At 39.1% G+C, this 12,691-nt stretch overlaps 1 protein-coding gene across 1 annotated transcript in view; it reads right to left on the reverse strand.

Annotated features, from left to right (window-relative positions):
• Positions 1-12,691, reverse strand: part of TRPM6 (transient receptor potential cation channel subfamily M member 6) — an 83,182-nt gene that overhangs the window by 2,508 nt on the left and 67,983 nt on the right. Inside the window, exons 33-37 of the mRNA XM_050986918.1 lie at positions 8,868-8,933; positions 6,165-6,451; positions 5,818-5,900; positions 5,076-5,281; positions 3,101-3,152 (exon numbers count right to left, since the gene is read on the reverse strand). Coding sequence (XP_050842875.1) covers positions 3,101-3,152; positions 5,076-5,281; positions 5,818-5,900; positions 6,165-6,451; positions 8,868-8,933 — 694 coding nt within the window. The remainder of the gene's footprint in view (positions 1-3,100; positions 3,153-5,075; positions 5,282-5,817; positions 5,901-6,164; positions 6,452-8,867; positions 8,934-12,691) is intronic.

Raw genomic sequence — 12,691 nt, forward strand, 5'->3', positions numbered from 1 at the left:
TATAGGAAATTAGGAAGACTTTGCTAATTTCAAGGCCACACAAGGACTCTGATACTTCCTCTGGTCTAACCATTACTCCAAGCAAGGCGAAGCAAGTAAGACAGAATATCTTCTCACACTGTTTTGAGATAAAAAGATATATATGCAATATATATGTATAATAATATATATAATAATATGTATGTAATATATGTTACATATATATTATATATGTAGTATATATTATATGTAATATTATATTACATATAATAATATATATGTAACATATATCTCTGTAATATATATGAAGTAACCTTTCCTGTCTACTCAGTATAGACAATGGTTCTTGAGGAATACTGCATTTAAGTTTGGAAAACTATTTCAAGGAATCTGGGGAAAAATTGGAAATGATCATCAGCCTACAAACCACAACATGTAAGGATTAGGGGGTAGTTTAACATGAAAAAAAAAAAAGATTGAAGGAGAAGACTGTTGATTTTTTTTCTCTGTGTTGTCAGTAGGTAACACCAGAAAGAAACATTGCAATTTAAAAAAACCCAAAACAAACAAAACCAAACTAATACAAAAACAAACAAACAAAAAACCCAGGAACAATCTTTCAGGCAGTGATAATATCAAACAATTGGAAACAGATGTTCTGTGAATGTATCAGTTCTTTCCAGTATGAAACTCAGAACAATCTTTTCCTTATCTCTGAATGTGAGGTAACATTTGCCCTCACTAACTTTGTTTTGGCCTTGCAAAGAAGTACATGTTACATAAAGCACCCAGAGTATTCCTTTTGAGGCAATACTTCTCAATGTTTGGGCAGGGCAGAAGTCTGCAAGGACTGTGTTAAGCCCTGCTCCTGTGCCTCAATTACACCTGTATTAAAGGAAATCTCCTTGTGGATGTCATACCTGTACCATTTCATCACTTCATACATTCTCCTGTGCATGTGGCCAGACCTTACACTGATTTGCACCAGCTCAGGATCTGTCTGAGCTGTCACAACATGAGGCATACTTTCCAAACAGATCTAATATATTTGTCTTTATCTGGGTGTAAAACCAAGACATAAAGCACTATCACGGACCTGGAGGTCACACTTTGCCAGTGCAAAGACCTTTGCAAAACACAATATGGGATGCATGAAATAAAAGACTTACATGACACAAGACAGGATAATGACACGAGCCAATAAATTGATGGAGTTAAAAGAGCAAAACATAAATAATTTAACTATAAGTGAAGCTAAAATTTCAATCAGCCCCATAGGTCAGGTGCCATGTATTTTATGCTAGATTTTCAAGAGAACATGACCTCAAAGTATCTTTTGAGTCAGGTTTTGATCTTATCTAAGTATCTTACTTACAAAAGAAAACTTAAAACACATCTTGCCTCTGTCAGAAATGTTTCTCCTCTGAGCAAATGAAGGTTAGAGCAAAGACAGTGCTTTTACATTTTAATTCTTATTACTGTTTTAGAAAGTCTTTCTTAGAATTGGTATCTGCTTACAGAAAACACCACAGTTTCACTGCCTTATTCCTTTAGAGCCCTAAATCAAAAAATATAATTTCACTATTTGCTGTTCTGAAAATTTCCCTGAATATAAGAAAATCAAGCTGGGTTTGATTAATTTATCAGCACTTGCTCTCTAACTATAACTGACTGTTTTGCAGATGAAAAACAACAAAAAGTCCTTAAAATAAGATCTGCATGATCAAATTTTATTAATCAATTGAACAAAATTATTTAATAGCAAAAACAATAGAGAAGAACACTACTAAAAATAAACTTCATGGTAATAATGTAGATGAGTATTATCCTTATGTTAAAGAGGATAAGCTGCCTTGTCTTGGGAACTACTTTGGCCATTGCCCCTCTACTGTTCACAGCAATAACTGTTACTGTTTATGGGACCACTGAAATAAAAAAATCTACTTGAACGGTAGAAAATCAGAATTTCATACATCTGTACCTTAAAAGCATTTGCTAAAGTCTAGAGAACAACTACATAATTGACCTCCCTGCATCTCTAACTTGAGCTGTCTATGTGCTTCTGCTATGAACCTATGGTCTACATAGGGCAAGGACTTTGTCACTGGGACGTGCTCAGCATATCTTTGCTCTCATATATTAATTGTTTAAAAAATAAATTTTATATGTACAATACAGATAAAGTCATAATTAAACATTAAGACAGTCATTTATTACTTATCTTTCTGAAATACTGATCCCAGAACCAAGAACTTGCTTGCTAAATAAACTTGGATTTCCAAGCTGTAGGCAAGTAATCTGACATTTCTATGGTTAGTTGCCCTTTTTATTAAATTAGATTAATTACATTTGCATCTTCCTACCTTCCAAACATGAGACTTCCCTTCAATTAAATAGCATGAGCTGAGCAAGGGGCAGTTAAGATGAGAGCCAGAGAGGGGAAGGGCAGGGATGTCAGGGCAGATCTGGGGAGGTGTGGGGCTTAGGAAGAGTAGGAGAGCTGTAGGAGAGCAGCCATCAACAGCACTGCTTCTGCTCTTCCTGCAGGAAATACCAGTGAAGAGCAAGGTCACAGAATGGGAGAACAGCCTCTGGTTCTGAACTTTGATTCACAAAGGCAGACTGCTATTTCTGTGTGTCTAGTCTATCCAGTTTTTGTAAGTTTCCACTCATGATTTACCATCTTCTTTTCATGTTTCTGAAATCATGCTGCATGTTTAAGTGCAAAACTAAAACCTATTGGAGAGGGGCCAGGAGCCCTTTCTTCATCCTCTTAAGCCATTGTGGCCCCATATACTCCTAGAAAAAGTCAGGGGAAGCAGGACTGCCACGCTCATATCCTTTGTACAACTCTGTGAAGAGATTGCTCCCAGCACAGCAGCGCAGACCCTCCCACCTTTCATACACCTCTTACCACATGGTGAGAGGTGGGACACTCAGTCCCTCAAAGCCTGGCAGAAGATGCAGTCCCTCCATTGGCACCATACTATCATTTAACTCAAACACCATGTGAAAAAAGAAATGAAACCACCCCCCACAAAATATAGAAAACCATCCTAAATATGCAGACTGCTGGCAGAATGTCTGAAATGAATGATAATCTCAACAGGAAGAAACCTACCTTTTATCTTCAGGTTTAATCACAGATGGATCTGTTAGGTTTTCCCCAACACCTACAACACATAAACATTGTGTGTGTTACAAAGGAAGGTAGTCATGACTTCATAATCTGGCACCTAACAAAAGATGTAATTAACCATTTTCTTTGTACATCATAAAGTGTCATAGTTAAAGTGGTCATGAGCTAGAATGAAAATGCTGTGACTATAAAAATTTGCAAAGTACTGGCAATACAGTTACAGTTCTTACTACAGTTCTGTCTTCAGCTGCTTTGAGGTTAACTTATATGTAGATGGAAAGTGCATGAAAATACAATAAATATTATATTGAAGCTCAACTAACTAAAATGTGACCAACCAAAACATTGCTATTTTACTTGGAGTAAAGGTACAAATCAGATATGGATCTTACCAATATCAATAGAGCTACTTTCAGACACACGTTTTTTTCAAGGTAACAAACACAAGAAACCACAGCCTCATGGTGTGCAAATGTTTGCATCTGTTATCCCTTTCTTCATTTGGGTGGCCAAGGAAGCACGTTAAAGAAATATTTACATTATGACACCTGAATGCTGATACCTGTGTTGCAGTTTTCACCAAACTGATTAAGGTATACTTCTTTTACAAAAACCATCTTTTCTTGAATCTGACAAAATCACTGTGCTTTTTCACTAATGAAAAATCTGTGGTCATATGACCATGTGATACACAATTATTTTTATTTCAACATGGTAAATTTATGTTTTGCAACAAAAACAAAGATTCTGGAGACAGAATCAAGTGGCTGAAATACCCCCAGACTTCAATATAGGACATTTCAGTTGATGTAAATTAGGCAATATACATGGATGTGGAGATGGCCATGGTATTACATTATAGTAAATTGTGCGGGTAGTAAATTGTTATCGAGATTCATCCTAGCAGAACTCCAGGGAGAGCAGCCCTTCCACTTTTCCTGAGTTTCAGATTTAGAGAATTAAACATGGGCAAAAACTAGAGCTGATCTCTGTTTAAGATGAAAACTGAGATTGACATACCTGTTTATATTCTCCATTTTTGAGCCAATACAGTTGCTCTGGAACTGTGAGAGTTACGTAATGAACCTGAGCAAATTTCATACAAATTTTCATAGTCTATGGCAGAGACACACTTATTCTTTCTGTATAATTTCTTTTTTTTATATACAGCTAAAGCAAATCAAGGCAAGGATGGAATTATAAGTTTACTTTGCATAATAAGTATGTCTTTTTTGTAACTTGGAGCTTCTAGATGCCGTAAAATATAAATATGTTAAGTCTCTGGCTACCCATAGACTTTTCCCTTGAAAAGGGAAATGAAAAGTGATGGTGTTTATACCGTTTGATGGGTGATGTTCATCTGAACATTGTCAACTGTTTTATCTCCTCAAAATATGCCATCTTCCCACTTACATATGTACAGTAAAATGATCACATGCTCTTTGAAGGAGTCACTAGACTTTTTGAATAGCATTCAGGTTTACAGCTTATTTAAACTGCATACAGATCTATTAATATGAACAATAAAAAAATGCAGATAGTTCACACATTTTTGACAGATTTGCATACACATTGTGTGGATATATACACGAGTACATTTGAATCTCTGTATTATTTATACATTTAGGAAAATATTTATTTATGAAAAATAAAACTACCTTAACTGTGGGGTGGCTTTTTTGGAGCTGGATGAAATGTTCCTGCAGTTTATCTAACCGCTCTTTCAGTCTTTCATCCTGGAGGCACTTGAAGCAATATTATTTTCCCATTACACCAACATTAACCTAGACTGTTTCTGTGGCTTCTCATTTATTGGCATCACACAACAGATACCCAGAGGTTTTTTGAGCTCTGCATTTTCTCATCTAAGTGAGAAGTTGGCCCTCAGTACTAAAGTCTCTTTTGAGATTGTTACTTTTCATCTGGTTTCAAATAGCAATCCTGTGCTAGCAGTCACCTTGCATATCCAGGACCAGGAGCTCCCCACGGGTGTAGATGTAGGTCCAGTGAGAGAAGGCCAGCATCAGCTCTTCCAGCAAGCTGATGGGAGTAATCTCATCTCCGTTGTTGTTGTTGTATTTCCGAAATTCACCGGTCATGTACTTCTCGATGGTCAGCCACTGCTTTGCTGAATGGCAGTAGATGAGGAAAACTTCAAGGAACCTGTAAATACAAACACTGTCTGTCAGCAGCTGGCAAGATAATGAGCATCCTCACAGTCAGCAGCCATCAAGAGGCAGAGCAAGCATACCTGAAAGGAGGACATGTCTTCTTTGACTGGAGCATTTTCAACAACAGTAGGTAGGTACAAACAGAGAAAGTAGGTAGAGAAAACAAAGGCTTTCTTTCTCTGACAGCTCTCAAAAATAAGCACCTGACCAGAAAGTATGGCTTATGAACAAACAGCATAATCTGATTTACCCTACTGCACTGTAAATGAGCTACATCAAATTATTTTAGTTAATTATGTGAAAGGCAGCTCTTGCTTAAGAACTTAAGCCTATGGAACAGAGTGTTTATTTTTCCACTAAATGTAACTATAAAGACAAACTTCAAAGCTGCCTACCTTTCCTCTTAAAAGTTCATTAGCAATCCTTAGACATTATCATCTCCACTGCGTTATCATTGCAACCTACAATGGAAAAGGAGGCTGAAAAGAGAAATCTCTTTCACCTAGTACCTGAAAACATTGAATTTACCTTGGAGTATAGGGAATAGTATGAGGCTTCACTTGGTTGAAGGTATAGATTAACTTCTGGGCAACCCTTTGCTGTTGAATCTCCTGTAAAAAGATAATGTCATAAACACCACTTCATTTTCATGAAGAAAGGTGTCATGAATTTTTCAAAAAAACCTGAACAATCTCACACACACACACACAAACACCCTGATTATCTATTTTTTACAAATGGGAGATACAACTTCATCAAAACATTTTTTTAATTCCAAAAGATAACATCAAAACACATGTCAACCTTGTTGAAGACACTAACAAGTCTAACATCAGGCTAGGCCTGATGTGTTGCTCCTTCAGGTCTGAACTCACCCTCAGACAGAGATGTAATACTGTGCCATGGTGAAAGATCTTTTGCCAAGCTTGAACCACCTCTGGCAGGAAAGACTTCACGATGAATACTTGTCCCAGCTTTAGTACATCACTCTCAGACCAAGTACAAATGACCTTCATGGCCCTCCGCAGACCCCCATCCATCTCCTCCCGTGACAGGACTTGGATCATTGCAGTTGTGCCACACTGGGACCAGGAAGACATGCTTTTGTCAAGATTCAAAGGTGAACTCTCCTCTAGCTGATAGACTGTCACTTCCTCTCCAGCTTAAATAAAAAGAAGTTTTGTTAGCAAAAGTCACTGGCAGAAACAGGAGAGAACAGCATTTTCATTTGGTATGTTTAAATCACATACCTCTTTACACATCTTTCTAAGCCACACTTCTTTAAAAATAACTTTTTTATCATAACTGTTCATCTGTCTGAAAACTTCCTCAGCCTAAACTTATACCATTTATTCTTCTACACATTCATTCTTCTACTAGATAATAGGTGGTCCAAACAGCTTGTCTGAAGCCTCTAAACAAAGATAAATTCAAGACCTCCTGGGTTCTTCCACACAAACACAAACAGTACTCACTGATACTCTAGTCCATAGCAGTCATTTAAAATAACATATTTTTAAAGGGTCACCATTTTTATCTCCAGTGAATGAACTCTAAATAGCCTGTGTGTAATCCCTCTCTTTATGCACTTATGTGGAAGGAGAATTTTTAGCAAGACTTTTAAGTCAATCATAATCTGTAGAACACTCCCTGAATTTTTCTTTTAACTTCGTGTTTCATGAAGAAAACCCCAAAAAGCAACACCCAAACAAACCTGCAGGAGCAGAACATCTGAATTCAAATCTTAGTCTAAAAACAGTTTAAATAGTTTAAAATAATAGTTAAAAATAAATCTAGGGATAAAATCATAACAAGGCAAACAGTTTGTAATAGTTATTGAGTATTAAAGATTAAAAGGATTTAACTTTATAGTTGATACAATATTGGCTGTAGTTGAGTGCCACCTTTTGCTGCAGAGAGCTGAGTTTGTTTCAAAAATTGTGACTTGGCCATGATGTGATGAGCCAGGGAAGTCAGATTAAAAAATTCATTTCCAGGAGAACAATCTTAAGCAAATTATCAGAAAGTTTACAGTTTTGGTATTTTCAATTACTATTTTGATTGTTTTTCCTAGAAAGTCCAATGTTATATGCAATGATAAAATGTTTGAGGTGTTCTGCTCCTGCTGGCAACATTTTTTTCTGCAAGCAGAACCTAGTGATCTTCAACTCAGTTGCACTCTCTTTCCCCCTGGAGAGTTGTAGTGGCATTCCTCTCCTGCAGCAGAATCAACAAAACTTTTCTGTTGCCATTTGTAAACTAACAGCTAAGTGGACTTATTTTTTAAACATCTGGCTTTCCTTCCTACAACTCACATTATTTGTCAGATTAATTAATAAGAAACAGGGTTTTGCTGGCAAGTGTGATGAGGCAACTAAATTGCCAAAATGACAAGGATTGTCATAGGCAATTACAAATTGGATTCAGACTAGCAGATTTTCTCCCCACTCTTGAGATCGCCTTTCACCAACTAGCACAAATGCAGATGCTGTTGAATCCAGAAATTTAGGCACATTTTAATTTAAAATAAAGCAACTGGAAAAGTAAGTGCCTTACATAAAAGACAGATACTTGAATAAAGACAGCATAACTAGACAAATTTGTAATCTTACGTTAAGTATTTTATTATCTTTTGACAGTTTAATATCTAGAAAGCTCTCCTAGGAGCTTCAAAGATTAGAATGCTCAATATTGCCATGGCTATATTAATTATCTACAGCAATCAGCTCCCAAGAAATCCTATGATGCTGCAAGTATCAGCAATTAGTTACTCTGAGACAAAATATTCTACCCATTGAGAAGGCAGCAACTAGATCTCAAGAGTCTAGAGGCAGACCTTCTGCTGCTGAAATCCAATGCTGCACACTATTTCCAGAACTCTTCCTAAAAATTTATGGATCATGCTCTACCATTCTTCAGTTACAGCAAAGATTTTTTTCCCTTGACACTAAAGACAGTAAAAGTTTTCTGTGCCAGATAAAAGGATAATGCTCTTTAAATCACTACCTGGTTTTCTTCTTGATGGCATATGCTATACATAGATTTACATATGTATCTGTGTTTGTGTCAGTGCGTGTGAAAGAAACAGAAAGAATGAAGTTATCAACATTAATGGGAAATTTCTCCCTGTCTTCAGCTATCCTAAGGATGGATACATAAAAGATGGAGTTAGACTCATTTCAGAGGTTGACAGCAGTCACATGAATACTAACAGATACAATTTACAGCAAGGGAAGTCCCAACAAACACAGACAGAAACCCTGGATTCGTGATGAGGCCAGTGAAACAATGGAAGAGGTTACCCAGTGAAAATGAGGAGTCTCCATTTATAGACATAAGCAAAATGCAATTCGACAGTGCCTCAGCAATCTGATCTGAACTGACAATGGAAGGAGTTGGAAAAGATGACCTCCAAAAGTCCCTAAACTACTGCACAACTACAATTCTATCTTCTTTTGTCTCTTTAAAAAAATAAGAATTGTTGAAATAAATCCAAGACAATTTCTCAAACACGGTTTTTAAAAGATAATGCACCAACTATTTATAAAGCAAAACATGAGCAAGAAATTGGTACTCACCAAAGAGCTGGACTGGTGTAAATGGTATGGTCTGAGCAAGTCTCATTAGGTTATTTCTTTCAACAGCTGCAAAGAATAAAGATTTCACTGCTAGATGGAATAAACAAGCTGGCTAAGTTTCAAAAATGCTTGGCTGCACTTTACTGTAGTGTGCAAAGCCAAGGAGGAGGCAGCAGTGTGATGCTGTGTCACATCTGATCATCACTTGTTTTACCCAGGGAGTAACTCCACTTTGCACACTGCTGGGTTTCAGGAATGGTATTTCCCAAAATCGGTGTTCCCACTGATATATGTCAAACTTTGCCCCATTCTCCCACTCCTCCTCCTCCTCTCCCTGTCCTTCCCTCTGCTGGGGCCAGAGAGGAGAACTGGAGGCACAAAAGGTAAAGAACATGGGTTGAGATAAGAACAGTTTGCTGGAAACAGCAGCGAGAAAAGGAAATGAACAGCAACAACAAACTGATGACAAGGGGCACAAAAAATGAATGATTCACAGGGAAAATAGACAAGACAGCACTACCTTGACCCAGAAGGGTCCCCTGCTCCCCAGAAGGGATTCCCTTTCCCCCAAGCCTTGGCAATGACCTGACATGGCCAAGAACAACCTCTGGGCCCTAGCCAGGCCCCTGGTTGGCTTCTGACAGTAACTAACCCTGTCCTTGTCAGAAACAGGACAGAAAGATACCAGAAACTCAGCTTGCATTAAAGCTTTGCATCTGGAATAACAACCCAGATTCCAAATTCAGTCATTACTCTCACACAGGTTTCAACAGGCTTCAGTCTCTCCTACAGGATTAACTTCAGTGTAATTTATAGTGACAGCTGACAGTCCAGGTCTCCTTTAGACATTTCAGAAGTTAATATACCCTAGGAAATGGAGATAAATTCTTCACTTACTTCTCTTTTAAGAAACCAAACATCCTCCAACAACCCAAATGCATCTGCCTCAGGCCTCAGCTGTACCACTTGTCCCTTTAGGGGCAGGTTAGATGTAAACATCTGCAAGACTCTGGAGATGAGCATTCTAAAAGAGAGTCTTCAGTAGAGATGAGTGAGAGCTAACTGGTGAAAAAAATAAATTTAAAAAAAACCAACCAACTAACAAAGCAACCAAAACCAAACCCCAAAACAACTGGAAGGAAATGCAGGAGGCGAGCCACTTTAGTAAGGTACTTCCTGATACCCAGAAGGTCAGCACTCAGTTTTTCAACCCAGGCAAATTGTGCTTGGTTGATTCAATGCTCTGCCAAAGCAAACCAGAGAAGGAAGTTTCCTACACTCTTGGGGAACAAATAATGAAACTATTTTAGTCATTGGAGAATTAAAGAGTTGTGGCAGACTGGCACTGTAGAAAAGACTTCAATTCTATTCTCCCATGCATGATGATGGTTAGCTAAAAGTCAGAAAGCACCCAGGATAACCAAAACTGCCCAAATTTTTGTCAAGACAATTCAACACAGATTAGCTTATCTGTATCCCCCACACCTTTTCCCTAGTTGAGACAAATAGTAGGATTCCACAGAACTCCAGGCATTGACAAAAAGAAGTCAGATACACCCTTCTTCTGTACCATGTCCTTCATGACTGAGACACGCACCTTCCAACTATATGCATAGATATAGAGATGTATATGTGCATAAGCACTGGTATGTCCAAATTAATGGCCAAGATATCTGTAGAATTCATTGAGCCCATGGCTGTGGGTTCTGTCTGTCCTAGATGCCTTCCAGGGCAGGAGGGCTGGTGTGCTGTCAGGTGGTTGCAAGCTGCACCAAGAGCTCATGACCAGTGTATCTGGAGCAGTCCATGCTCACTGTCCATGGTAGTTATGGCACACAGTGCCAGTGTCATTCAGCAACCAAAACTACACACACAGTTTGACATTACAGACTGCTCTCAGTCAAAAATCAAATCCTCTTCAGGTACACATCCTGTTTCACCATCCACCTGCATTTCTCCACAAGAGCAATCAGGTCATTGAACAAAAAACCCATGGGTGGGATTGCCTTTGCTAGAGACAGGACTAATCAAACTGACTTCCCAAACTTATTCCTTATATGCACCACAAAGGCTCTATTCCCTTCTACAGTACATGAAGCTTTTGATTGAGCTCGATTGTTGGAGCCCCTAGTGTTAAGCAACCAGGTGGTTTCTGCTAAATGTGGATCCCAGTATTTGAAAGTCCCACCAATGTGGTTTTTAGCAATCCATTTTATTGTTCAACCTTCCTAGAGGCTGGTGCATGAGAGAACATGATACCCATTTTGATACTGTACTCTCTGACCCAGGGTTCTAGGGAGCTATTTTTGAAATGGGTCCCGTTGTCTGACTGACCTCTTTGAGGGGTGCCAAGACAGTGTTCTGGGCAGAGGGGTGAGGCACAGGGTGCATCTGTACCATCCAGTGTTTTCCTCATTGTATGTACATAGAGTTTGCCTTGGCACATGTGCAATACAATCAATCTGCCAGGCCTCTCCATATTTATATTTTAACCATCATCCCCCTTACCACAGAGGATTTATCCTCTTTCTATTTCAACACATTTCACAATTATAAATAATGTCCATGGTTAAAAGTGTCTGTGGTTAAATCCACCCCTCAGTCATGAGCCCATCTGTATTGCTGCATCTCTTCCCTGATGACCTGGGGTGTCATGGGCCCACTGAGCCAGAAATAATCCACCCTTATGCTGCCAGTCCAGGTCCACCCAAGACACTTTAATCTTGGCAGCCAAATCCACCTGTCCATTGTAGTGAAGCTCTTCAGCAGTCCCGCTCCTGGGGGTGTGTGCATCTACATGACATGCTTTTACAGCCAGCTTCTCTGCATAGGCACTGGTGTCTTTCCAGAGCTCAGCAGCCCACACAGGTTTACCTCTGCACGGCCTATTTATCTTTTTCCACTGCTCAAGCCACCCCTGCAGTGCATTTACTGTCACCCACAAGTCAGTGCAGGGCTACTGGCCATTTCTCTCATTCAATGGTATCTAAAGCCAGCTGGATGGCCTTCAGCTCTGCAACCTGACTTCATACACCTTCTCCCTCCATAGCTTCTGTGACTCACCATGTAGAACTTCATACAACAGCTTCCCATTTTTGATGGGAGCACCCTTCAATACATCAAGAAGCATCAGTTGAGAGACCATTTAACTTTTCATTTTCTGGTAATTGATTAAAGGCTGGGACCTCCTCAGCACAAGTCACCTTTCCCTCCTCTGCTTCCAAAGATATTCAAAAATTTTCATCTTTGAGCCAGTTTATGATGACTTCCAAGATTCCTGGGTGCTTGGGATTCCCTACTGAAGCTTGTTGTGTGATCTGAGTGATGCAGTTGCTCCATGTGCCATCAGTGCCATGATGTGTGGCCGGGACTTTCCCTTTGAACATCCAGCCCAGCACTGGCAGTCAGGGTGCCAGGAGAAGCTGTGCTTTGTGCCCATCAATTCTGAAGCAGCTCAAACCCCTTCATAGGATGCCAAGGTCTTTTTCTGTTGGAGTGTGGCAGGCCTTGAGTCCCTTGTATTCTTGACTCCAGAACCACAAGGATCATTTTCAAGCCTCTATGGGTACATTTTGTCAGAGATTCCATGAAGGACCATTCTCCCCACCTGCAGTGTAGAGCAGTTTTCACATCTTGTCCAGTCCTAGCTGGCCCAGGGGCTACTGCTACAAATTAATCTCCTGTTTAATTTGTTCAAAAGCTTGTTGTTGTTCAGGATCCCATTTAAAATTATTCTTCTTCTGAGTCACAAAATAGAGAAAATTCACAATCTGACTCTAATTTGGACTATGCTTTCCCCAAAAACTCGCAATATGTAGGACAGC

This window comes from Serinus canaria, chromosome Z (assembly GCF_022539315.1).
Source record: "Serinus canaria isolate serCan28SL12 chromosome Z, serCan2020, whole genome shotgun sequence".
NCBI lineage: Eukaryota > Metazoa > Chordata > Aves > Passeriformes > Fringillidae > Serinus > Serinus canaria.